The 24,263-nt window shown below is 33.4% G+C and overlaps 2 protein-coding genes across 2 annotated transcripts; both read left to right on the plus strand.

Annotated features, from left to right (window-relative positions):
• The first annotated feature begins 3,624 nt into the window (after positions 1–3,624).
• On the plus strand, positions 3,625–4,569 carry LOC100925518 (olfactory receptor 56A3-like). The gene has a single exon (XM_003766878.1). It carries the CDS (start codon positions 3,625–3,627, stop codon positions 4,567–4,569), a length of 945 nt encoding a protein of 314 aa, XP_003766926.1.
• Positions 4,570–16,923: 12,354 nt separating this feature from the next.
• On the plus strand, positions 16,924–17,871 carry LOC100915501 (olfactory receptor 56A3-like). Its single transcript, XM_003764870.2, has one exon. It carries the CDS (start codon positions 16,924–16,926, stop codon positions 17,869–17,871), a length of 948 nt encoding a protein of 315 aa, XP_003764918.2.
• Positions 17,872–24,263: the final 6,392 nt, after the last annotated feature.

Genomic DNA, 24,263 nt, shown 5'->3' on the forward strand with positions numbered 1-24,263 from the left:
CTTATACACTGAATGTTCCAGACAAACGGTTCTTCTTTTTGTTCCTCATAGACAATGATCCATTTCCAGTCACCTTCCTTCTACTTCCTTCTCCTTTTATAAGTTATTTTCCATGTTAGGCATATTTGCTCTCTTTGCTTCTGCTTCTTGGGAACTTCAAGACTTATCTCATGTCATAACCTTTAAAAGGACTTTTCTGATCTCAGTTGCTAGCCCTGCCCCCAAATGTCTCATATTTAATTTGTATCTCTCTTGTATTTGCTTAGCTGCATACTTATCTTCCACCCTAAAAAGAACAAAAGCTCCTTTGTACTAGAATTTTTTTCCATTTTTGTTGTTGGAGCCTCAAGACTTAGTACATTTAATAAATATCTGTCAAACTGAATTGAATTACTAGTGAAATAACCATTGACAATTCCCCTTAGGCTTCCTGGGTTTTACATGATTTGAAAAATAGCAATAACAAAAAATTATAATATCTCCTATCAACAGAGATATAATAAGTTGCCAATCAAATAAGAAATATGAAGCTTTTTATTAACTTTAGAACCAAAAAAAGGATTTAAATTATTTTTACAATTGATGTATCTTTTCTTTATTTGTAAGTAGGTGGTATAGTATATAGAAAGCTGGATATGTGATTATGAAGACCTGGGTTCAAATTCAGATTCAAATATTTATTATTTGTTTGACTCTGTTCCTTCATATATAAAATAAGATACTTAGATCCCAGAGTTGTTGTAAGGGACAAATGAGATCATATTTGTAAACTTCTTTGCAAATATTAGACACAAATATATTAGTAAGCGTAATTTCCTTTCTAATATCAATCTATGTCTTGTGATTCATAAATCATCTTATGACAAGCAAATTAATTTTAAGAGAGCTTCCTCTTATTCATCCATTTTAGCTTTATCATCTAAAAATTTTAAAATTTCATTATATATCACCTTTCTAATTATTAATAACACATTTAATAAGACATGTTACATCAAATGCTAGGTCACTTCATTCTTTTTTTTTTAAATACTGCTTATTACTTTTTTTCTTTTTTATTATTATTATAACTTTTTATTGACAGAACATATGCATGGGTAATTTTTTACAACATTATCCCTTACACTCACTTCTGTTCTGACTTTTCCCTTCCCTCCCTCCACCCACTCCCCTAAATGGCAAGCAGTCTTATACATGTTAAATATGTTATAGTATATCTTAGATACAATATATGTGTGTAGAACCGTACAATTCTCTTGTTGCACAAGATGAATTGGATTCAAAAGGTAAAAATAACCTGGGAAGAAAAACAAAAAATGCAAACAGATCACACTCATTTCCCAGTGTTCCTTCTCTGAGTATAGCTGCTTCTATCCATCATTGAGAAACTGGAACTGAATTAGATCTTCTCTTTGTCAAAGATGTCCACTTCCATCAGAATACATCCTCATACAGTATTGTTGTTGAAGTATATAATGATCTCCTGGTTCTGCTCATTTCACTCAGCATCAGTTCATGTAAGTCTCTCCAAGCCTCTCTGTATTCATCCTGCTGGTCGTTCCTTACAGAACAATAATATTCCATAGCATTCATATATCACAATTTACCCAACCATTCTCCAATTGATGGGCATCCATTCATTTTCTAGTTTCCAGCCACTACAAAAAGGACTGCCACAAACATTTTGGCACATACAGGTCCCTTTCCATTCTTTAGTATCTCTTTCAGATATAAGCCCAGTAGCAGCACTGCTGGATCAAAGGGAATGCACAATTTGATAACTTTTGGGGCATAATTCCAGATTGCTCTCCAGAATGTTTGGATTCGTTCACAACTCCATCAACAATGCATCAGTGTCCCAGTTTTCCTGCATCTCCTCCAACATTCATCATTATTTTTTCCTGTCATCTTAGCCAATCTGGCAGGGGTATAGTGGTATCTCAGAGTTGTCTTAATTTGCCTTTCTCTGATCAATAGTGATTTGGAACACCCTTTCATATGGGTAGAAATAGTTTCAGTTTCATCATCTGAAAATTATCTGTTCATATTCTTAGGTCACTCCATTCTTGACACTCCTCTAACCAGATAATTTTATTTCATGTGTTCACTGATTTTATCCTTTAATATAGAATTTTTTGATGGTAGATAAATTGTCTCTTGCTACATATTCACTTATATTTTTAATTCCTTTTTGTTTCATATTTTCCAATCTAAAGATCATATTTCTTAGAGGGAAAACACATACAAGAATTGAGTATTTCTATTTTCTTTCTGACATCTGGTGACTGATCCATTCAACCATTCACCAGATGTCAGAAAGAAAACAGAAACACTCCATTCAACCAAATTTGTAGTCCTACAGAATTTCTAAAGCAAATAAAGCAAAAGAGCCAGTAAAAAATTTTGTAGCACTTTGTCACTATTGGAATATCATCAGGTTAATAATCTAACTTTTCTGGAATTATTTTGAGAAGATCTTGCCTTTCTTATATCTATTTGAATATCTATTTGTGTACGTATATACATATAAATATATAGTTTATGCTATATGTAAACTATTTTCTTATGCATACATATTGATCTTTTGGGAAATAACACGTTTATTCTTTCCATTTCTTTAATATGGTCAGTATTATGATTAAAAATATATTTCCTGAGAGTCTTTTATTCCCTTTATATTACACTAACCATATTTTACAGAATTCTTGAACTTGAATAGAATAGTAATGAATAGAATAGTAATCACAAATAAAGAAAAGTAATAAATTGTTCTTTAAATTCTTTGAAATGCATTTTCCCCAAATCTCCAGAATATGTCAGACTCTATTGGATATTATTACAGAACCACAGATTCACAGACTCTAGGAAGTGGAAGAAGCCTCTGAGGTAATTCAGTTCAACTTATGTTTAAGTAGGAAACACCTTTTTAATCATTGTCCCAATAACAAGGAACTTATCCCTTCTCAGCCACTCTCAATTCAAACTAATCCACTTTTTAGTATATTTCAACTGTTAGGAAATGATTCATTTTTTAAAGCCTTGTAAAGCTTCTCTGATTCTACATGTTGTCATTATTATTCATTATGAATTTCAAGATGAAATATTCATTTTCTCCAAAGATTCATTTAAATTTTGACAACTATTTTTCTCCCATATCCACAGTTCTGCCCATTGCTTTGTTTTCCTCATTAAGATTTCTTATTATAATTGTCAAACAATGGACTTTTGTGCAAATGAAGTTTCACTGGAAAAGAACTTTTATGTGAATATACTCTGAATTGTAGAAAGTAGTTCCATATATGATTGTAAACAACACCAACAAATACATTTCAAATTAACTTTAAAATTCTTGAGTTGATGTTATCTGGTCCCAGTAATGTATTATTCTCCAGTATAACAAATTCATTAAACTACTTAGATATCTGCCACTTTTGGTTTAACATCTGGGACATGTGTGAACTCAGAAGAACAATTACTCAGGCACAGGAAGTGTTAGCTGATTGACAGAAGAGGAAAAAGAGATCAAATAATTTAAATGATGATCATGAAAATCTGTAACAAATTATCAATTTCCTTCTTCTTTCATTTCCCCTAAGGACAAGGGTGTACCTCATCCGAATTAATGTCATGATACCTCATAACGAGTCTTCCTCCACTGAGATCTCTGAGTTCCTCTTGAATTGTTTTGTCAGATCGCCAAGTTGGCAGCTCTGGCTCTCCCTACCCTTGAGCCTGCTCTTCCTCCTGGCCATGGGGGCCAATGCCACCCTTCTAATTACCATTAGGCTAGAAGCATCTCTGCATGAACCCATGTACTACCTGCTCAGTCTGCTCTCTTTGCTGGACATCGTGCTCTGTCTCACTGTCATTCCCAAAGTTCTTCTTGTCTTTTGGTTTGACCTCAGACCCATCAGCTTTTCAGCCTGCTTTCTTCAAATGTTCATCATGAACAACTTTCTCCCCATGGAATCTTGCACCTTCTTGGTAATGGCATATGATCGCTATGTGGCCATATGCCACCCTCTGCGGTACCCATCTATCATCACTGATCAATTTGTGCTCAAAGCTAGTGTCTTTATTGTGGCACGGAACACTCTCCTCACTGCTCCAATTCCTATCCTTTCTGCACGGCTCCATTATTGTGGAAATAACATCATTGAGAATTGTATTTGTGCTAACCTGTCAGTCTCCAAGCTTTCCTGTGACAATGTTACTCTTAATAAGATCTACCAATTGATTGTAGCCTGGACTCTGCTGGGCTCTGATCTCGTACTTATTTTCCTCTCCTATTCCTTCATTCTGAGGGCTGTGATGAAACTTAAAGCTAAAGGGGCTGCTGCCAAAGCCCTAAGTACATGTGGTTCCCATTTTATCCTCATTCTCTTCTTTAGCACTATCCTCCTGGTTTTCATCTTTACTCACATGGCCAAAAAAAAAGTGGCCCATGATGTCCCTGTTTTACTCAATGTCCTGCATCATGTAATCCCTGCTGCCCTTAACCCCATTGTCTATGGGGTGAGGACAAAAGAAATTAAACAAGGAATTTTGAGGTTACTAAGAAAAGAGAAATGAACTTTATCCAACAGCAGGCTTCTACTAGCAATTGGCATTGGATACATCAACACTTGACAGTGATGTAGGAACTCTACAGTCAATTCTGTTTTACCTATGCCCCATAAATTGCAGTATATATGGACTGATAGTTTTTCCTCTCTGGAACAGATCATTCAAGTTCCATAGAAGGAAAACTGTATTTTTTTCCTTTCCTCAACAATTGTCAATACTGCAGCTATTTCAAGTTCCCAACGTAGATCTAATGATCTTCTGCCTCCCAAAGATTTAGGTCATGAGACTTGTGATGGTGGTAAGAATGACACTACCACAGAAGGTCCTGAATCCAGCTGGACAAGCTCTACACTATAGAGATATTTCTAAAAGCTCACAGATCATAGAAACTAATTATCTCTTATAAAATACCAGATCTTTCTAAAATTAAAAAAAACTTTCCCAAATACAAAACTAATACCCTCATATATGCTTCCTTCCCACTAAATATTAATTCTATTGAAGACCATTACACAATAACAGTAAACCTATTTTTACAATAAGATAGTAAACAGAAATTAGAAGTCTACAGATTAGAATATAATAGAAAAAAAGAGATTAAATGAGTTCTTAGGTGAGAAATATCCAAAATTTCTTCACTCAACCAAAAGATGATGATTTCCCACATGGACAATTTCCCCTAAATCTCAATGAAGAAAAGTTCAAAATCAAAAATGTATAAAGAAGTCAGTCTCTTCTTACATGTTTGGAAGAGAACTTTCTCTTTTTCTTCCCTGGAGTTGGACCCGAAGAGAGTGCAATTGTGTGTTTCTCTCAAAATAGGAATAAAAAAAATGTTCTCCTTTCCAAAGCTTTTACACCAACTTCACTCCTCATAAAAATAACTAAGTCATTCTCCCCACTAATTAGGAAAGTTTACAGAAATCATGCTGGCTTAAAAAATGTGGATATCCCCAAATCCATTCCACAATAGATAAGGGCTCAAAGGATATGAATGATTAGTTGCCAAAAGGAGAACAGCAAATAATTGAATATACGTGTGTGTGTGTGTGTGTGTGTGTGTGTGTGTGTATATATATATATACATGGTCAATTACTTGCTGTATATATGTATATATACATATATACAGCAAGTAATTGACTATGTTTGTGCATGTTTCTATGTGTGGAGGCTTCAAATCACATAAGAGAAAAGCAAATCAAAAGAATCTTGGGTCTGCACCTGACACAAGCTAATCAGTAACAATGACCAAATATGAGAAGAGTCATTGTTAGAGAAGTTGTGAGGTAGTCAAGTGTTCTATTGCATTGTTGGTAGATATGTGAATTAGTAAAACTCTTTTATAAAGCAACTTAGAATTTTGCAGTTAAAGTAGCAAAAATGTTCATAACTTTTTACCCAGAGATTCCACTATTAGGCATATATCCCAAGAAGGTCACTAATAAGAAGAAACTCCTCATACAAAGCAAAATATTTAGAGCAGCAATCTTCATGTTATCAATGAATTAGAAACAAATTAGGAGTCTATAGAACTCCTATATATAAGAATGATATAAGATATAATGATAGTGAATGATGTACGAACATAATGAAATATGATATATTCCATATAAGAATGTCCTATAGCTGCTATAAGAAATGATGAAAATAAGTAATTTAGAAAAGCATGATTTAGAACGAATCAAGAAAAAATCTTTCCCCAAAAAGTGACATATGCAATGATTACAACAATATAAATGGAAAGAATTATTGCCACAAAATAATAAAAAATGAAATTTTAATATTTATGAAGAACAAATATTGTCTCAAAGGGAAATATTAATAAATACCTTCTCTCATTCTTTTGCAAAGATGGCATGTCCACAGATGTGAAACATTTACATATTTTCAGACTTCTTCAGTGTACAGATACATTTTACAAGGGCAAAAGAAGAACGCTGGGCAAATTCAGCTGATATAAAAACAAAAGATATCAATAATTTTATAAAATGAAAATGCAGATTACACAAGATGCATATTTGTAATGTAAAAGTTTATTGTATCATATATTTAATAGTATATCATATCTCACTAAAACACTTATTAATTCATAAATGGTCAAAGGTTTCAAAAGTTTTGTAAAACAAAAATCTCCTTACAAAACATGGTAAAAATCACAAATAATTAAAAAATATTAATCTGAACAACTCTGAAGTCACTTGAATTCATGTAAATTGATAAAGATATTTTAAAAGATGTTAGAAGAGAGATGGGGGAGGGGGGAAGCATTCTAATGCACTCAGTAAATCTAGCAAATGGTTCAATTATTCTGGATTTGGGGTTAGAATTATGAAAGAAAATTAACTAAACTTCCATAGCCTTTGACCTCATGATCCCAGAACAAGACATATACAACAGAAAAGACAGTCAGAACACAAATATGGTCAAATATATATATCCCAATGTAGCAAACATTACAGGATTCTGGAACCAACCAAACTCAATTTAGATTACTCCTCAACCTTCTATTTGATTCATTTCCTCATTTAAATTTAGTATGAAATTATTCATTAAAATATATCAAAATATCTCTTATCCGACTATATCACAGCTTCCATATCAATTCATTAAATATTATTTGTTCAAGAAAATATGAAAAAGCTTTTCCCAAGATGTTCTGGAATCTTTCACTATAAAAAAATATATTGACTATACAGAATTAAGTAAATATTGTTATTACTGAATAAATAAGATATTAGCAATGAAATCAATAATGAATTAAATAGGCAATTATTTATGATATTTTTTGCTGTAAAAATGATTACCACCAGTTACCACAACATCACTCAAATTTCAGATGACTTCTCTTCATTTCTGAGAACACAGTCCTATAGGTCAAATCTCTTGACCAGAATCTTCACTTTCTTCTCAACATAAAGGCTACAACTGATTCATAAGTAAACACTCCTCTGCCCTCTTTTTCTATGTCTTTTCAAGTTTATGTCCATTCACGAATCTCATTAGCTTCTCTCAAACCATAACTTTTGATGGTTTTTTACATAATTATCTTTAAAGATTTTGTTCATGAAAAATGCTTAAGATATTTTTAACAAGAAATAAGTTTTTTCTCGTCTTTCTCTCTTTCCCCATGACTTCTTTATAAATTCTTCATAGAGTCAAATACATCAAAGGTAAACTCCCCAACTCCATGAGTCTATAAGGAGTCACTTTTTAAATGATACTCTATAAAATTGCATTTAAAATTGCAGTTACATTATAAATTACACTTTATAAAATGCATTTAAAATTGCAATTTCTCTTCTTCTTTCTTCCTATATAAATACTGATAGTTTCTTTAATGTATGTAAGAAAAACTTATGTAGCATTGGCTATATCTGAAAATTAATAGCAGCACTCTGTGTAACTAAAGAATTGGAAAAAAAGAGGATGTCAATCAATTTCAGAAATGGTTGTGGAAAATGCTGTATAGTTTGGTCCTAAGTAGAGAGAATAATGAATCCTTTTTGCACATATTTAACCTATATCAGATTTCTCACTGTCTTGGGGAAGGGAAAGGTAAAAGAGGAAGGGAGAAAAGTTTGGATCACAAGATTTTACAAAAATGAATGCCAACAAATATTTTTACATGTGTTTGGGAAAATAAAATGCTATTGAAAAAATAAAAAGAAATTTTAAAAAGTGGTTTCATCTATATTTATTAGTGTTCATTTGTTTTAGCCATATCTGACTCTGTGATTTTATTTGGGGTTTTCATGGCAAAGATATTGCAGTGGTTTTGACATTTCCTCCTCCAGCTCATTTTACAGATAAGAAAACTGAAGCAGAATTAAGTGACTTGCCTAGAGTCATACAGCTAATAGGTGTCTGAGAGCAGATTAGAACTCAAGAAGATTAATTTTTCTGCTTCCAGGCCTGTCACTTTATCCACTGAGTTAACTAACTCCTATATATGTATTGAAATGTTTTTAAATTTATAGTTTTCAAAGTTGTAAATTAATTCCAAACTGTTATAGACTCAACTTTAAAGTCAATATCCTCTTAGTGCAAGCTTGGTGATGGGACAAAAAGGGGAACACATAAGCCACTGAAAATTTTTTAAAAAGTGCCATATACTTGGCACTAATAGCAAGTATATATGACAAGAAGATAGTTGTATGTGACTTCTCTGGATGTGACTCCCTTATCTCCATCTGGAAATGCATCTAGTTTCAGTCATCAATCTAAAAGTCTCAGGTACCCACCATATCTGAGTGGCATCAAATCCATATTATTGGAAGTCTTTGTGACCCCAGACCAGAAAGTTGAATCCAACAAGGTTGCATGAGTGAAGGAAGCTGTGTCAGGTTCAAGAAAGTTGAATCAGAAAACCAGTGATACTAGAGCAAAAATGACTCACATATGCAGTGGCAAGGAATTGGAAACTGAGTGGATGCCCATCAATTGGGGAATGGTGGATTGATCTATAAGAAATGATAAGCAAGCTAATTTCAGAAAAGCTTGGAAAGACTTGCATGAATTAATGCTGAGTAAAGTGAGCAGAATCAAGAGAACATTGTACACAATAAGATCATTTGATGATTAACTATTATCAACTTAACTTTTCTCTGAAATGGTGTGATCTAAGACAATTCCAATAGACTTGGGATGGAAAATGCTATCTGAATCCAGAGAGAGAACTATGGAGACTAATTTGGATCAAAGCATAGTATTTTCACATTTTATTTTCATTGTTTCCTTTTTATTTCTCATTGGTTTTTCCCCTTTTGATTTTTCTTGCACATGACAAATATAGAAAGATGTTTAGAAGAATTATTCATGTTTAATTTACATTAGATTGTTTACTGTCATGAGGAAAGAAGAATGGAGAGGGAAGGACAAAAATTTGGAACACAAATTCTTACAGAAATGAGTGTTGAAAATCTATACATGTATTTTTAAATATGAAATACTACTGAGAAAAAAAATTAAAATAAATAAACATGGTCTCATTTAATAATCCAGAAAAGAAAGAAAAATGAAAACTGCTAGTCCTAACACACAGTGAAATAAAAATATGCAATGTGAATTTGAAAAATACAATTATCAAGATGATTGATTTTACATGCTAATCAGTATCTAACTGAATAGGAATGTAATAGAATTTATGATGCAACAAAATTGAAAAATTCAATGGAAAAATATTTAAAATCATCAAAGGGAAGTTAAATTCTCCATGATAAAAAAAAAAGATTTTGGAGAAGAGAGAAAAAAAATCATACTTTTTTCATGAAACCAATTTTTTTTGTGATCCTTGTACCCTTGATAACACACATAGTCAATCAAATTTCTGTAGGACATATTCCAAAGGACATACTAAATTTCCCCCAATTAATCCCTATTTCTACAAAGATAATTAAATGAAATTACAAAGTCACTAAACAGAAAAATTAGGCCTTTTAAAAAAGGTAAGAGAAATAGTAGACTAAGCCAAATAGTCAAGGTTGCTACTCTAACTCTATGTTACCTTTTTTGACCATTCTATTGAAGTTATTGACTGTTCTGACTGAATTTGGAAGGCATTCACCTGCATTTTTGATTTCCTTCACAAGCTAATTATACAATATTTCAGAGTCTGATTCTTTTTGTACAGCAAAATAACGGTTTGGTCATGTATACTTATTGTGTATCTAATTTATATTTTAATATATTTAACATCTATTGGTCATCCTGCCATCTGGGGGAGGGGTTGGGGGGTAAGAGGTGAAAAATTGGAACAAGAGGTTTGGCAATTGTTAATGCTGTAAAGTTACCCATGCATATAACCTTTAAATAAAAGGCTATTAAATAAAAAATAAAATAAAAATAAAAAAAATAATTTGGAAGGCATTATCAATTCTTCATAAAATTTCTCTACCTTTTATTCACTTGCCATGTATAATTATTGATCAAGAATTTGAATGGAATTCAGAATCTTCCAAGCCTTCAGTGTTATTCACATTAATAATAATCATAGGATAATAGATTTAGTATAGTCCTTGAGAAAGGACTGATTCTCATAGGTATGTGTGGAAGAAACCTAGGCAGCATTGAAAAGATGTAAGAATAGAAGGACTCTGAAGAACTTGAAAGACCCCCAGATTCAACAACACACCTTTCTCCCTTTATCCATTACATATGGATTGTACAGCATGTACAGCACAGTAGTGTACCATCCACTAAGTATGCACCGGAGAGACTCACTTTTGAGTAAGCATACAGGATAGGTATGAAAGCCAATACAACTAGGCATTAACCCAAACATGATAGGCTGTCTTGTGCATGCTGAGGTATATGTAGATATGTGTATGACAGGCTTTTAGTAAATACTTCCTGGTAGACTGATTGATTGATTGGTATATACTGAGGATGTACACACCTAGTCCCTAACACACAATCAGGTTGACAGTCCTAAAAGCCAACTTTCTTTAAGGATCACATTTTCCCCCCAGGAATATCCATTGGGAGTCTTTATTGCTTAAATTTATGCTCCTGGGATTTGAGGGATTCTCTGAGTCTCCATCCCTATTCTAAATATCAGGATGAGAATATGTCCATGACACTCTATTCCTCAGCTGGATAAACTGCCTTTACTTCTGGATCCTGAGGGAAGAAGTAATCAAATAAAAGAGCTAAACAATAAACCAAAGATCAGAGAACATCATTGCAGCTCTTTTGTAGCTGTGAGTAACAGGAAGGGCCAAAAAGATTCTCAGCTAGAAGAGTCCCTGCTAAGATCTCAAGGAGGAAAAAGTCCAGGTTTGAAGTTTAATTTGGAGGTGGGAAAGTTAAGCTTGGGCTTATTCATTAACTTATTGGATCTGTCTTCTCTTCTAATCATTTAATCAGTCATAGAATGACTATAGTAATAATAATAGGCTTCACTATTGTGCCACTTTATTAAGGGTTTGCAACATTTTCATCACAATGATTTCTAAAATTAAGTCAAATATGTATATTTCTTACAGAGGAGGAAACATGTCCAAGACTACATGGCTAGTAAGTATTATAAGTAGATTCTTAACTCAGGACTTCTGACTTCACTAGTAAGACTCTTTTGACTATATCAGTCTCTTCTCTCTCACAGAAATGTCTGCATTTATAATGCCCACATATCAATGTGAAATACGATCCTACCATGCCAGCTATAACCAGACAGAACACTTACTTTGAAGTTGTATGTTCAGTTTTAGGAAATGGGAAGGCTGCACTCCAGGAAAAAGACTTATGAAGAGAAACAACAGCTTTAAAATATTTGAAGGACCACGATGGGGGAAAAGGATTGTACTTGTTCTACATAGCTCTAAAATACAGGAAAAAACCAAACAGTAGAAATTTTGTGTAGCCAAATTCTGGCTCAAAAAGAGTAAGCAATTGCTACTCTTGTTGTCTAGTAACGTAATGGGTCATCTCATGAGGGAGTGAGATTTCTTCTTACTAAAAATATTTAGTTGTTGCTGTTAATATTTTTTTTAGTTGTGTGTAGTTCTTCATGAGCCTACTTGGAGTTTTCTTGACTAAGATACTGGAATAATTTGTCATTTCCTGATTCAGCTCAGAGGCAAATTTAGTGACTTGTCTAGGGACACACTAATAATGTCTGAGACCAGAATTAAACTCAAGACTTTCTTACTCCAGAGCCAGCATTCTACCACGGTGATATTTAACTGCCCAGAAGTATGAAACAGAAGTCAAATGTTTGTCTGGGATTATAAAGAGGATTTCTCTAATTGGGGAAGGGGGAAATGGATTAGCATTAGGATCTTTCAACTCTGTGATTCTGTTTGATGTTTAATGCAGAGTAGAGATATCATGCAGGTTTAAGACTACTTTTCTAAGGTCTCCTAAGTTTTAGCAATCTAATGAGGCTGAAAGAATCCTGAGGAAAGAAGGTTTGTTCTAGAACCAAAAAATGTAGTTTTAGGGACTTAATTGTATCTCTCTCAGTTCTGACTCTCTAAGCAAATTAAAGAGCAATAGAAATGGAAAAATAATAATAATGGAAATATATTTTGATAGTGTTTAATTTACAAGGTGCTTTGCTCAGAAAAAAATAAAAATAAAAACCAGAACCAAAATGCTATGTCATACAGTATTATAATCCTAATTTTATGATGTAGAAGTTGAATGTTAGAAACATTAAGTAATTAGCTCAAAGTTCCTTAGTTAGTAAATGGCAGGGTTAGATTCAAATTTTGATCTTCTGATTTTCTTCCCAGTGCTGGGAAGGGAAAGAGAAGGAAAAAAACAGGCAGAAAACACAGCAGATTGTTTTCTCCTTAGAGCATTACCAAAAATTATAGGGACTACTCAAAGTCTCCATCTTTCTTTATCCTGGTTCCCTATGAAGTCTTCATTCTATTTTTAGCTTCATTTATTCAATCTTATTTGCTTTAGTTTCTTCATATATAAAATGTGCTGGAGAAGAAAATGGCAAACTGCTGCAACATTTTTACCAAAACAAACTCTGTAATGTCAGAGAAATTGAGACAAGACAGAGATTAGGTTTTTAATATTTTAATAGTGGATAATGTGGGCTAGCAATTGAACAGGTCTCATGTCCAAAAGATGTTCAATCCCTAGTCAGCTGAATGGGACACTTGTCTGAAAGCATCCAGTTACTACTAATTAATTCCAGAGAATTTTATAAGGCTCCACCTATCAAAGAAACAAAGGCAAGGCTGGGGCAGAACACTGGATAAATTATAATTTCAGGAAAAGCCATAACTTTTTAATTCTGACAGGTTGGGGGTCAAGAAGATACCCAGGCATTTGAGATAAGCTATCTGGAGTTTTATGATTCACTGGAATGTGAGAGTGACCAGAGCTTAATGGGGTAAGGAAAGGGGGGGGTGGGCATTATATTTTAATCAGGCTATAGCATAATAATTCAGGGAAACTGAGGTATTAAAATTCAGGGAAACTGAGGCATTGCATTCCCAAATAGGATTATAAAGAATTGGACACAAATGAAATGAATGAACAACAAAAGGACAAAAATTTAGTTTCAGTTCAAAGGGTTTCATAAAGTAGATTTGTAAGTTTCTTTGCTAAAAGATAAGGGGAATGTGAATGGAATGGATAATTCAATATTTTTTTAACTTTAAGTTAATTTTATGTTAGAGTTTGATAAACTTATATGTATTAACTCTCCTAGCTTCTGGTCAGGTTCATACAAGTATATTCAAAGAGAGAGAAGTATTGAATTGGCTTATAACAATCCATTATCAGCATGGTCTTAAGATTCAGCTACCTGTACCTTTATATTGTTTCTTCACAGTTAGGATCATTTTTAAAGACAATGAAAGCTCAGTTCAAGTCTTTAAATTCAGACTTCCTTCTCTGCTTTAACAAAAACTGCAGAATATTTGCAGAGGGTTCTTTATTCATTTCCTCTTCTTCTCTTCAGGGCCAGAGATTTGTCTAAATCATCAAATGAGTCATAACAACACAGAATTTGAGTATTGGGAAGTATCTTGAAATATTATCAATCATTCTTTTTTTCTTGGCTAAAATTCAATCGACATCAGTTCCATAGGTATTTATTAAAGACCATGTAACAGACACAGTGCTTGGCTGTAGAGTAATCTAAAGACAAAACTAAATCCCTCCTTTCAAGAAATCTGTATCTTATGAGATGGAATTTTTGAAGGATGAGAGAAATGTTTTCATATATTCAAAACCCAAGAAGGGGGCCTAAATTTGTTCTGCTTGACAACAGAAGGCAAAACTGGCCACAATGACTAAAAATAACAGAAAAACTAGTTTCATACTGATTGAAGGAAAAGCTTCCCCAAAATTGGAAAAGACAACAAGTTTGCCATGATTAATCAAGTAAGTAATAAACTACCCCTTGTCAGAGATGTTACAGATTATATTGTAGGAATTTGGGGGGGGGGGGTTGAGTTTAAGAGCATTTCCAATTATGATATCATTTTCTATTGATTTTATTCTCTTTGTGATTGTTTTCTATGGGAAATAATTTAGTGTCCTAGAGTCTAGAGGGATGAGAAATGGAAGGGAAAAAGACTGAGAAGATAAAAAGCCAGAAGAGGCACTTATTTGGGAAGCAGAAAAAGGAGTAGATAATTAAGGGTTGTGCTGGTGAACCTTTGAATCCAAAGAGCCATACCTACAAATAGTCCAAGAAGGCCCAGCAGAGTACCTGCCTTCATTTGAGATATAGGAAAAATTTAAGAAGTAGAAGAAATAAAGCCCTGGTACATGGAAAGATCCATGTAGAGAGAGAGCAGAGCAGAGAGCAGAGAGAAGAAGGAGAAACTCAGAAAAACAGATAAAAAGCCACTGCTGTATCTCTAACAAAATCTAGGAACATATAATTATGAAAAAAGATAGAAATTACTTTCTCTGATCACAAATTCCTCCTCTATCAGGAATTTCAATATTATTTTATCACTTATTCAACCTCACTGATCTTAGTGGTTTGGGAGAAATAGCAGGAGACCAAAAGACCAGAGAGCTATATTGTAGCTTCCACCCCACTAACACCTAGTTGCTTGACTTTCAGCAAGTTCCTAAATTAGCCTGGACTTCAATGCCTTTATTCATAAAGTAAAAGTGTGCTGAGCTAAAATTTCCTGAAATTTCTTCAATTCCAATATCATATGGCTTTTAATTCCTCAATTCCTCCCTAGTTCTCCCTGTCTAGATTCCACTCTGGAATCTAGGTACTCCCTCCTTTCTCAGGTTTAGTCTCAATTAAATAATAAGGGAAAATTTAGAAAATAGTAAAAGATAAAAGCTCTATTAACATATAAAAAAGGTTCCCTGGGTGAGATCTAAGAAGAAAAAGAATCCTGCAGAAAAGCCCAAATTCCCAGTTTGATAATACAAAAGATCCAACACAAATGGTCAGACAATTGAATAACCACTTTCTTGCTTTCCTATTCTTTTCATAATCACTACTCATAACTCTTTTTCTTGGCTAATTGTTGTCATACAAATCTTTCTTTTTACATCTTAAGAATATGTCATTTTAGCAAATGACAGAATATTGATAACCAAGTATGCTACAAATTCATGCTATTTATCTAACACAGATTGGGAACTCAATCCTATAATTCCACAGTAATCTTTTTATTTATTTATGGTCTCTATCACACATCAAAAAATATTATTTCAAACATCCTCTTATAATCCAAATTCAAGCTCTCCCTATCACTTAGCTAAAGACATCCTTAAATCTAACTTTGGTGAAAAGATTAATGCTTTATACAATGAATTCCATCATTTCTCTTCCCATACAACTTTCAATATTCTCAAACATTCTTTTTGCCTTCTCTTCAAGGTCAGGGTAGGATAGGAAACTTCTCTTTACAAAGGTTAAGCAGGCCTCATTTGTATCTGCCAAAAAATCTCTTTTTTATTCATATATCTCACATTGACTTTACTCCACCTATTATATCCCTCTCATACAATTTCAATCCCTCTTTGTGGTTTCCTTGTGATCATCTTGCCAACATTTAAGGCATCTCCTTCCCCCTAAAAACAAAACAAAATTGTTTTTTCCTTGACCTTACAGCCTTTTAAAGATATTATTTTATCTTTTCCTTATCCATCTATAGTCAAATTTTTAACAAGAATACTCTACATTTGCTATCTCTATTTCTTACCATGCTCATTCTTCATACCTTGATATCTGTTGTGTCCCTACCATTATTTTCTAACTGATCTTCTATGTGTTAGTGAGTGATTAACATATTCCATGACCCTTTCTCCCCTACTTCTTCTATGATGCTTCTTCTACACTTGCCATTGTTGACTATCACTTTCTCCCTTTTACCCTTTTATCCCCTCAACTTCCAAAACACTGAACATTCATTTTACTCCTATTTTTTTCTGATCCTTACTGTCTTTGTTTATCATCTATAATATCTAAGCATCATAAACATGGGTATGACCTGATTTTATCCCTTTTCATCTTTCTCTATACTTTTCCTGAGTGATCCCATATCCTTCATTGACATCAACAAGTACCTTCAGGCAAATGGTTTCAAATCTATGATCCCCTTGAATCTCTCTTGGAGCTTGCATTCAATATTCTGAACTTTTTGATGGATATTTTCAAGTGGAGCCTTGCCTGCTCCCCAAACTCAGTAGGTTATAAATTTAACACATCTGCTTTCTTAAGGGAATAAATAAAAGAGAGAGCTTTGACTCTAAGAAAAATAATCTTTTCCTCTAAGATTAAAAAAGGAGATAATGAATGAAGAATAGAAGAAAAAGGTAGAGTGGATTACCTATTTCACTAAAATATTGTGTTTTCCCATTGTAGATGCAAATGCTAAAATCCAGGAGAAATTTACATTCTCAGAATGTATGCCATGGCATTGACCAGCAAAAATTCCTCTATTACTGAAGTCTCCGAGTTCCTCCTGAACTGTTTTGTCAAATCTCCAAACTTACAATGCTGGCTCTCACTACCTCTAAGCCTGCTCTTCCTCCTGGCCATGGGAGCAAATGGCATACTTCTAACCACCATTCGACTAGAGCCATCTCTGCACGAGCCTATGTACTACTTGCTTAGTTTGCTCTCCCTGCTGGACATTGTGCTCTGTCTCACTGTTATCCCTAAGGTTCTACTCATTTTCTGGTTTGACCTAAAATCCATCAGCTTTACTGCTTGTTTTCTCCAGATGTATGTCATGAACTGTTTCCTGGCGATGGAATCATGTACCTTCCTGGTCATGGCATATGACCGTTATGTGGCCATCTGTCATCCACTGCGCTACCCATCTATCATTACTGATCGATTTGTTATAAAGGCTGTTATTTTCATAGTGGCCCGAAATGCCCTTATTACTCTTCTTGTTCCTATTCTGTCGGCTAGGCTGCATTACTGCCACTCCAATGTCATTGAAAATTGTATCTGTGCCAATCTATCTGTATCCAAGCTTTCCTCTGATGATATTACAGTTAACCGCCTTCTTCAATTTGCTGGTGGATGGACAGTGCTAGGTTCTGATCTCATCCTCATCTTTCTCTCCTACTCCCTAATTCTTCGAGCTGTGCTGAGGCTTAAGGCTAAGGGGGCCGCAGCCAAGGCCCTAAGTACATGTGGCTCCCACTTCATCCTCATCCTCTTCTTCAGCACCATCCTGCTGGTCTTTGTTCTCACTCATGTGGCCAAGAAGATTGTCTCTCCTGATGTGCCTATCCTGCTCAATGTCCTGCATCATGTCATCCCTGCAGCTCTCAACCCCATTGTCTATGGAGTTCGGACCCAGGAGATCAAGCAGGGAATTCTGAAGTTACTGCACAAGGGTCTGTGAAATGTAAATGAGGGAGGACTTCCTACATTCTTGGAATAGTTTGGCTCAAAGATCCACTATAGGGAGTGGACTTCAATCCTCAGAACCCAAATCCCATGCTTTCCCCAAGGCAGAACACAGTTGAACAGCATTATCTTGTCAATGGCCTTTCCCACAGTCCTTTTAGTTTTTCCTCCTTACTCCTTTTCAGCCCTCTGAATAAATGTAATCTATATAAAGCCTGGAGTCCTTTAGAGGCTCAATAGGGGTTCATCCTTGGATTAACATTTCTTTACCTTTTACCTTATTTATGGTATAAATGAAAAAAAGTTAAATGAAAGGAATGAATATTGCCAAAGGATGATGGGCATAGCTCCTTAGAATGTAATGAATTGGAGAGAGGAGAGCGAGAAATTAGAGGTGGGCAAAATAGAAATTAGTTAATTAATTCTATATTTAATACTTGCACTAGCTTACTCTCTGAGGAGCCATCTTTTTTGTCTCCAAATCATCTCTCCAGGTATTGGCCTGTGTTCTACTCATGGATTTGAACTATGAGAAAACACAGTTCATTCCTAATTCTTCCAGATATATCACAGTATCCCAGAGTAAGTATTCAGCAAAGTCCATGCCATTACTTCAATCAAGATTTAGTTTCCATATGTTCCATTCCATGTAAATTTTCCCTCCACTTATGCTAATGTGCACCAGAATATGGGAATGGAAAAAATGGAATTGATGATTCAAAAGAGCATGAGACATTCAAGGAACACAAAAAGGAAAGCAAAGTGGAGTTTAGACATCAAAGTAAGGGGCAAAGAACAGAGTAACACATAAGTAAGAAATCAGGGTGAAGGGAGAATTAAAAGTGACTGTTGTGTGGAATTTGTGATGAAACAGATCAAAATTCTTCTTTTATCCTATTTTCCTTCTTTCCTACTTCTTTTTCTTCTTTTTAAAAGTGCAGTTTTAACTAATATCAGTAATATTGTTTTTTTGAATTTTCCTCTGCAACATCTTTGTAAGACTTTGTCTATTTCTTTGTATAATTCATACATGTTATTTGTTTAGTTCTGTAACATTCCATAACATTAATATTTGTATGTATATTTTTACATGTTCTTCACTGGTAAAACCCAGAAGTTTTCCCTTTTTTACTCTTATCATTAGAGCAGATTAGAATATTTTTGTTCCGGTAGGTTTCTTGTCATATCACACACACACACACACACACACACACACACACACAGTACACGCAAACATATATATAGGTATATATGCGTATATACATTATGTATACACACATGTATACATTATATATAGTCTAATTAGTGGAATTGCTAAATTGAAAGATATAGAGTATTCTTACCCTTATTTTGTAGTGCTATATTACTTTCTATAATAATAACATCCATCTGCAATTCCACCAGCAGTGTGTTAGAGTACTTGTTTCTCCAACAGCTCTAACAACAGTTCTTGTAAATTTTTCCTTATTTTAAAATATTTTACAGGATATAAGCACTATCTGAATATCATCTTAATTTGAATTTCTATGATCATCAGGAAATTTGAATATAAATTTCTAGGATCATAGAGAGTTACAAGTTCCTTAGAAGCCAACTAGTCCAGTCTCTTCATTTTAAAGATACTTTCTTTTCAGATGATTATTATCAGTTTGTGTTTCCCTCTTGGAAATTGTCTATTCATGCTTATTTACCATTATTCTACTGTGTAATCTGTATTATTAATCATGCATATGTTTTAGTTCTTTATAGGTCTTAGATTGTAGACATTATCTGATGTATTTACTGCAAATATTTTCTCATATATGATTTTAAAATATTTTGGAGACTTAAAATTATTTGAAAAGTTTAATTTTCATATATAAAATCATGTTCCTTTTTTAAAAAGTTAATTATGTTTCATTTCTGTGAACTGATAAAAAAGAGAGTTTTATAGCAACCTCTAGGGAAGAATATATACACATATACACACACAGAGTTGGATACACAGATATATTCCACTAAAAAGAGGACTATGAGGCAAAGAGAAGAAAAGAGAGTTGCAAATAGAAGATGTTTCATTAAGAAGGAATTGATCCCAAGCTGAGGAAATTCTAAAGATGTGCAAAAATATAGCAGCTCTTTTTTTAAAGTGACAAAGAATTTTATCCTGTAGGGATGCTCAATAATTGGGAAATGGCCAAGCAAGTTATGATATAAATATGTAATAGAATACTGTTCTGCTGTAACAAATGATGAAAGTGATGACTTCAGAAAGAATGAAAAGTCTTGGATGGAATGATACATAGTAAAATGATCTGAAACAGAACAATGTATATAATGACAGCAATATTGTTAAGTCAAACAACTTTGAAAGACTTAGAAATCTGAAGATCTTAGTAACTGACCACGATTTCAAGAAACTAATGAGAGTAGCTGCTCCACATCCTTCTAGAGAAATGGATGACCCAGATGTGTCTAATTCAGAAATTTGTTTTGCTTGATTATGTGTGGTTTATAACAGGAATTTTATTTTTCATTTTGGAATGAAGTAGAAAATAAGTGATTTTTATCATTTAACAAAGATGTATTTTTTAAAGGACAGGAGGGGTGACAAAGAGGTGACAAAGGAGGTAGAATAGAGATAAAGACCAAAACACGAGACAGTAATGATCAATAATGCTCAGATAAGGAAGGATGAAGAAACAAAAATAGGAATAAACAATATGTTTCTCAGAAGGAAGAAAAAAGAGAATAAAGCAATAAATTAAAAGGAGGATATTAAAATCCTTAAGGATGACGAGTGGCAAGATATATTAGTTGTTGCCTCATTGTTTCAGGTTTTCCTGATTCTATGTGATTTCATTTGAAGTTTTCTTGATATGTTAGTTTGAAATTTTCTTCTCCAGCTTATTTTGCACATGAGGAAGTGAGCCAAACAAGGCTAAGTGACTTGCCCAGAATAACACTAGTGAATATCTGAAGTCAAATCTGAACTCAGGAACAAAATAAGATTTTTTGTGATTCTAGGATAAACATACTGCTCATTATACCAACTATCTGTTGATAGTAAATATCTCTATTTAGAGATATTTAGAATTTAACCAAGAAAATTTAACCAACAGCTAATACAAAATACACCCTGATATATTTCCAGGAGATCATGGAACCACATAGCAGAAATACTTAGCAAAAGAAAAAAACTTGAATTCATAGCATCAATCTCTAAAGAAATATGTAACTAACCAAAACATACACAAAAAGACAAGTTGTCAAAGGATATAAAATTCTTTTCAAAAGAAGAATTTCAAAGTATTAACAAACATGAAAGAATACTCCAAATCACTAATAAGATGAGAAATACAAATCAAAATAACTCCTAAGTTCTACCTCAATTAAGGCAAATTGACAAGGAAAAAAAGGGGGGCATAATGGATGTTGGAAAATTCTGGAACAATGGGCATATTAATGCACTATTGTTAGAGTTTTTCATTTGCCCAATACTTACTGGAAGCACATTATTATTATTACACCAAGAGTAAAGCAAAATGTCCTGTGATTGTGGGAAACACAAAAGTCCAAGCATAAACTATTTATTGGTAAGGCCAACAATTATCATTGCTAATGGTCAGTGACTCCACAATAATCAGAGACCACTCCATATAATCAGAGCATGCTTTTATACTGTATGCATATGTGTGTATGTGTGTGTGTGTACACATACATATATGCATATGTATGTATATACTAGCAAAAGGGGTCTTCCAGAGCCCATAGTAAGAGGGACATAGAGTTAGTCAACACCCTTGGAAAGTCCTTAACTCTACTTTCCTTTACTATAGAAACCCAGTACTAAGAAAAACATCACATGACTAGACTGAGGCATCTTCTATTCATCTTCTACAACCTTTCAAGAGGTAGGTTCACCCAAAGTGATATACATAGTTTGTATTTACTGCTCAAAATTATGTATACAGTCTTTCCATCAAGCAATAAAATACTACCAAAGCCTAGACAAAATAATTCTAAATCTAACCTTTAAAAATTGCTTACAATAGTTATTGTTGTGATTAATTTTTTGTTAATCAACAAATAATCAATTTCACAAATTCCCCTATTTGATTCTTAAAAGGGCTGCCCTTTGTGAATCACAAATAAGTTCAATGCACTGACAAAATGTAATGGGAGCAGTCCCCACCAAAAAGATCACAAAATTAAGCTATATTGGCATAAAAAAGAAAAGAGAAAATGGCCATAATATTTTACATAACTTTATGATTAGCTTAGCTAGAACTAAATCTATAAAAATGTGTAATAATATAATTGATTAATAATCATCTCATGGCCCAGCAATGAAATTTTCAAATTTCTTCATTTGATCAGTCTGGCTAAGTGTACCAGTACATTGGTTTGGGCCTGATAGCAGTAATAAGACTCACACAAAACTTTAATCAAATTCTTAACCTCTGAAAAGAGATAATTAACAACTATGACTATAATAGTGGACCCACTTAGAACTTTAAAGAGTCTTCTCAAACTCCTACATTACATATGGAACACACCTATGATATATTCAGTTTGTAAACTGAATATCTTCTAGTAAGTAAAGTGACAATCATTCGGATCTTTACAAGTATAAGGAGAAAGTTTCCCATTGTAGGCAATCCTTTTAAAGGAGATTTTCCAACTCATACAAGCAAGGACCTCATAATATAGTGCATAGCCATAAGCCTGCATATTTAATAGCAGTTCATACAGGTGATGACAAGATCAAGGTTATGTTCATTTTTGTGTGTATCTGAGGTGGCACGGAGGAATGGAATATTCTTAAATACTGTGCTCCTTATATTCTGAAACTACTATAAGTCATTAAGCTAAAATAGTTCCATAACATCTACCAAGATTGATCTAACATTCCCCTCAACTCTCTCTAAAAATCTTTCTCATATCCTCAAGATAACTTCTATCATTTCATTTCTGGACCTTAACTGCTAGAGAACTACACTGATCAGGTCTGGGTAACTACACCATGATTTTTGTTGTTGATATTATTAATAACAATAAAAATAAATACTTTGTAATAATTATGTTACATCTGTGTGAGTTGAGTTTTTTAATTTTTTTTATTTTTATCTGATTTCTCTGGGTGTATTTTCAGTTTTTAAAGCAAAAAAATTATTTTCTCTTTCTATAGACTGTCTAACATTGTGGCCCATGAGTAATAATGATAAATTCAATTGTTGTTGAGTCTTAGGTTAATGGAAATTAAGTTGATTGAAATTTCCAGAGGATGATGGTATAAAATTAATAGGCTTAGGCTTAGTAGTAAAGAAGAGGAGGGAGAAGGAGGAGAAAATCTCAGGATGACAGTATCAGTATCTATAGCAGCTGAAAATAAGTAAGTGAACCTTAGATCCACCCTCTAACAGGAATCTTACCATTGGATAATAGTGAGGCACAATATTATATCTAGCAGGAGACAGAATGAGTAATAGGCAGTACTACTTTTTTTTTTACTTTGAGAGTGTTCTTTTATTTTTATTTTTAATACCATTATATTTTCCCCAGTTATATCTCAAGCATTCTTTTTACAAGATTTTGAGTTCCATATTTTTTCCCTCTTTCTCTCCCCTCCTCTTTTCCAACGAGAGTAGCCAGTTTGATATACTTTATGCATGTCATCATGTAAAACATTTCCTTAGTAGTCACAATTGTGAAAAAACAGATCAAAGGAAGAAAATGAGAAAGAATAATTGGCCAATCTAATAGCTGTTAGATATGATCTCAGAAAAACTGCAAATCTATTATGTACAACTTTCCATCCCTTTAAAACACATAACAAAGTTATGTAACTTCCTATAGCTACATATGAATGTGTGTGTACATGCATATATATGTATATACTATTCTATATATAACTTCTGTTGATCAATTCTTTCTCTGAATATAGATACTATCTCTTTTCATAGACCCTTTGTAGTTAGCATAAGTTTTTATAATAGTCAAAATCACAATCACTCAAAGTTCTAAAAGCACTATTACCATTATTAAATAAAATGTTCTCTTGATTCTGCTCATTTCAATTTTCATTATGCCATGCATGTTTTTCCATGTTTTTTAAGATCACTAATCTCATCATTTCTTATAGCACAGTAGTATTCCATCACTATCATATACCACATTTTGTTCATTTATTTCCCAGTTAAAAGGCCTTCCACCCATTTCCAATTCTTTATCACTACAAGGAGAGCTACTATAAATATTTCAAAACAGGAGGTTCTTTTTCTTCTTCTCTGATCTCCTTTAGAAACAGTCCTAGCAGTGATATTGCTGGGTCAAAGAGAATAGACAATTTAAAACCTCTTTGGGAATAATTCCAGATTGCTCTCCAAAATAGTTGGATCACTTCGC

Source organism: Sarcophilus harrisii, chromosome 3, assembly GCF_902635505.1.
Source record: "Sarcophilus harrisii chromosome 3, mSarHar1.11, whole genome shotgun sequence".
In the NCBI taxonomy this organism is placed as follows: Eukaryota; Metazoa; Chordata; class Mammalia; order Dasyuromorphia; family Dasyuridae; genus Sarcophilus; species Sarcophilus harrisii.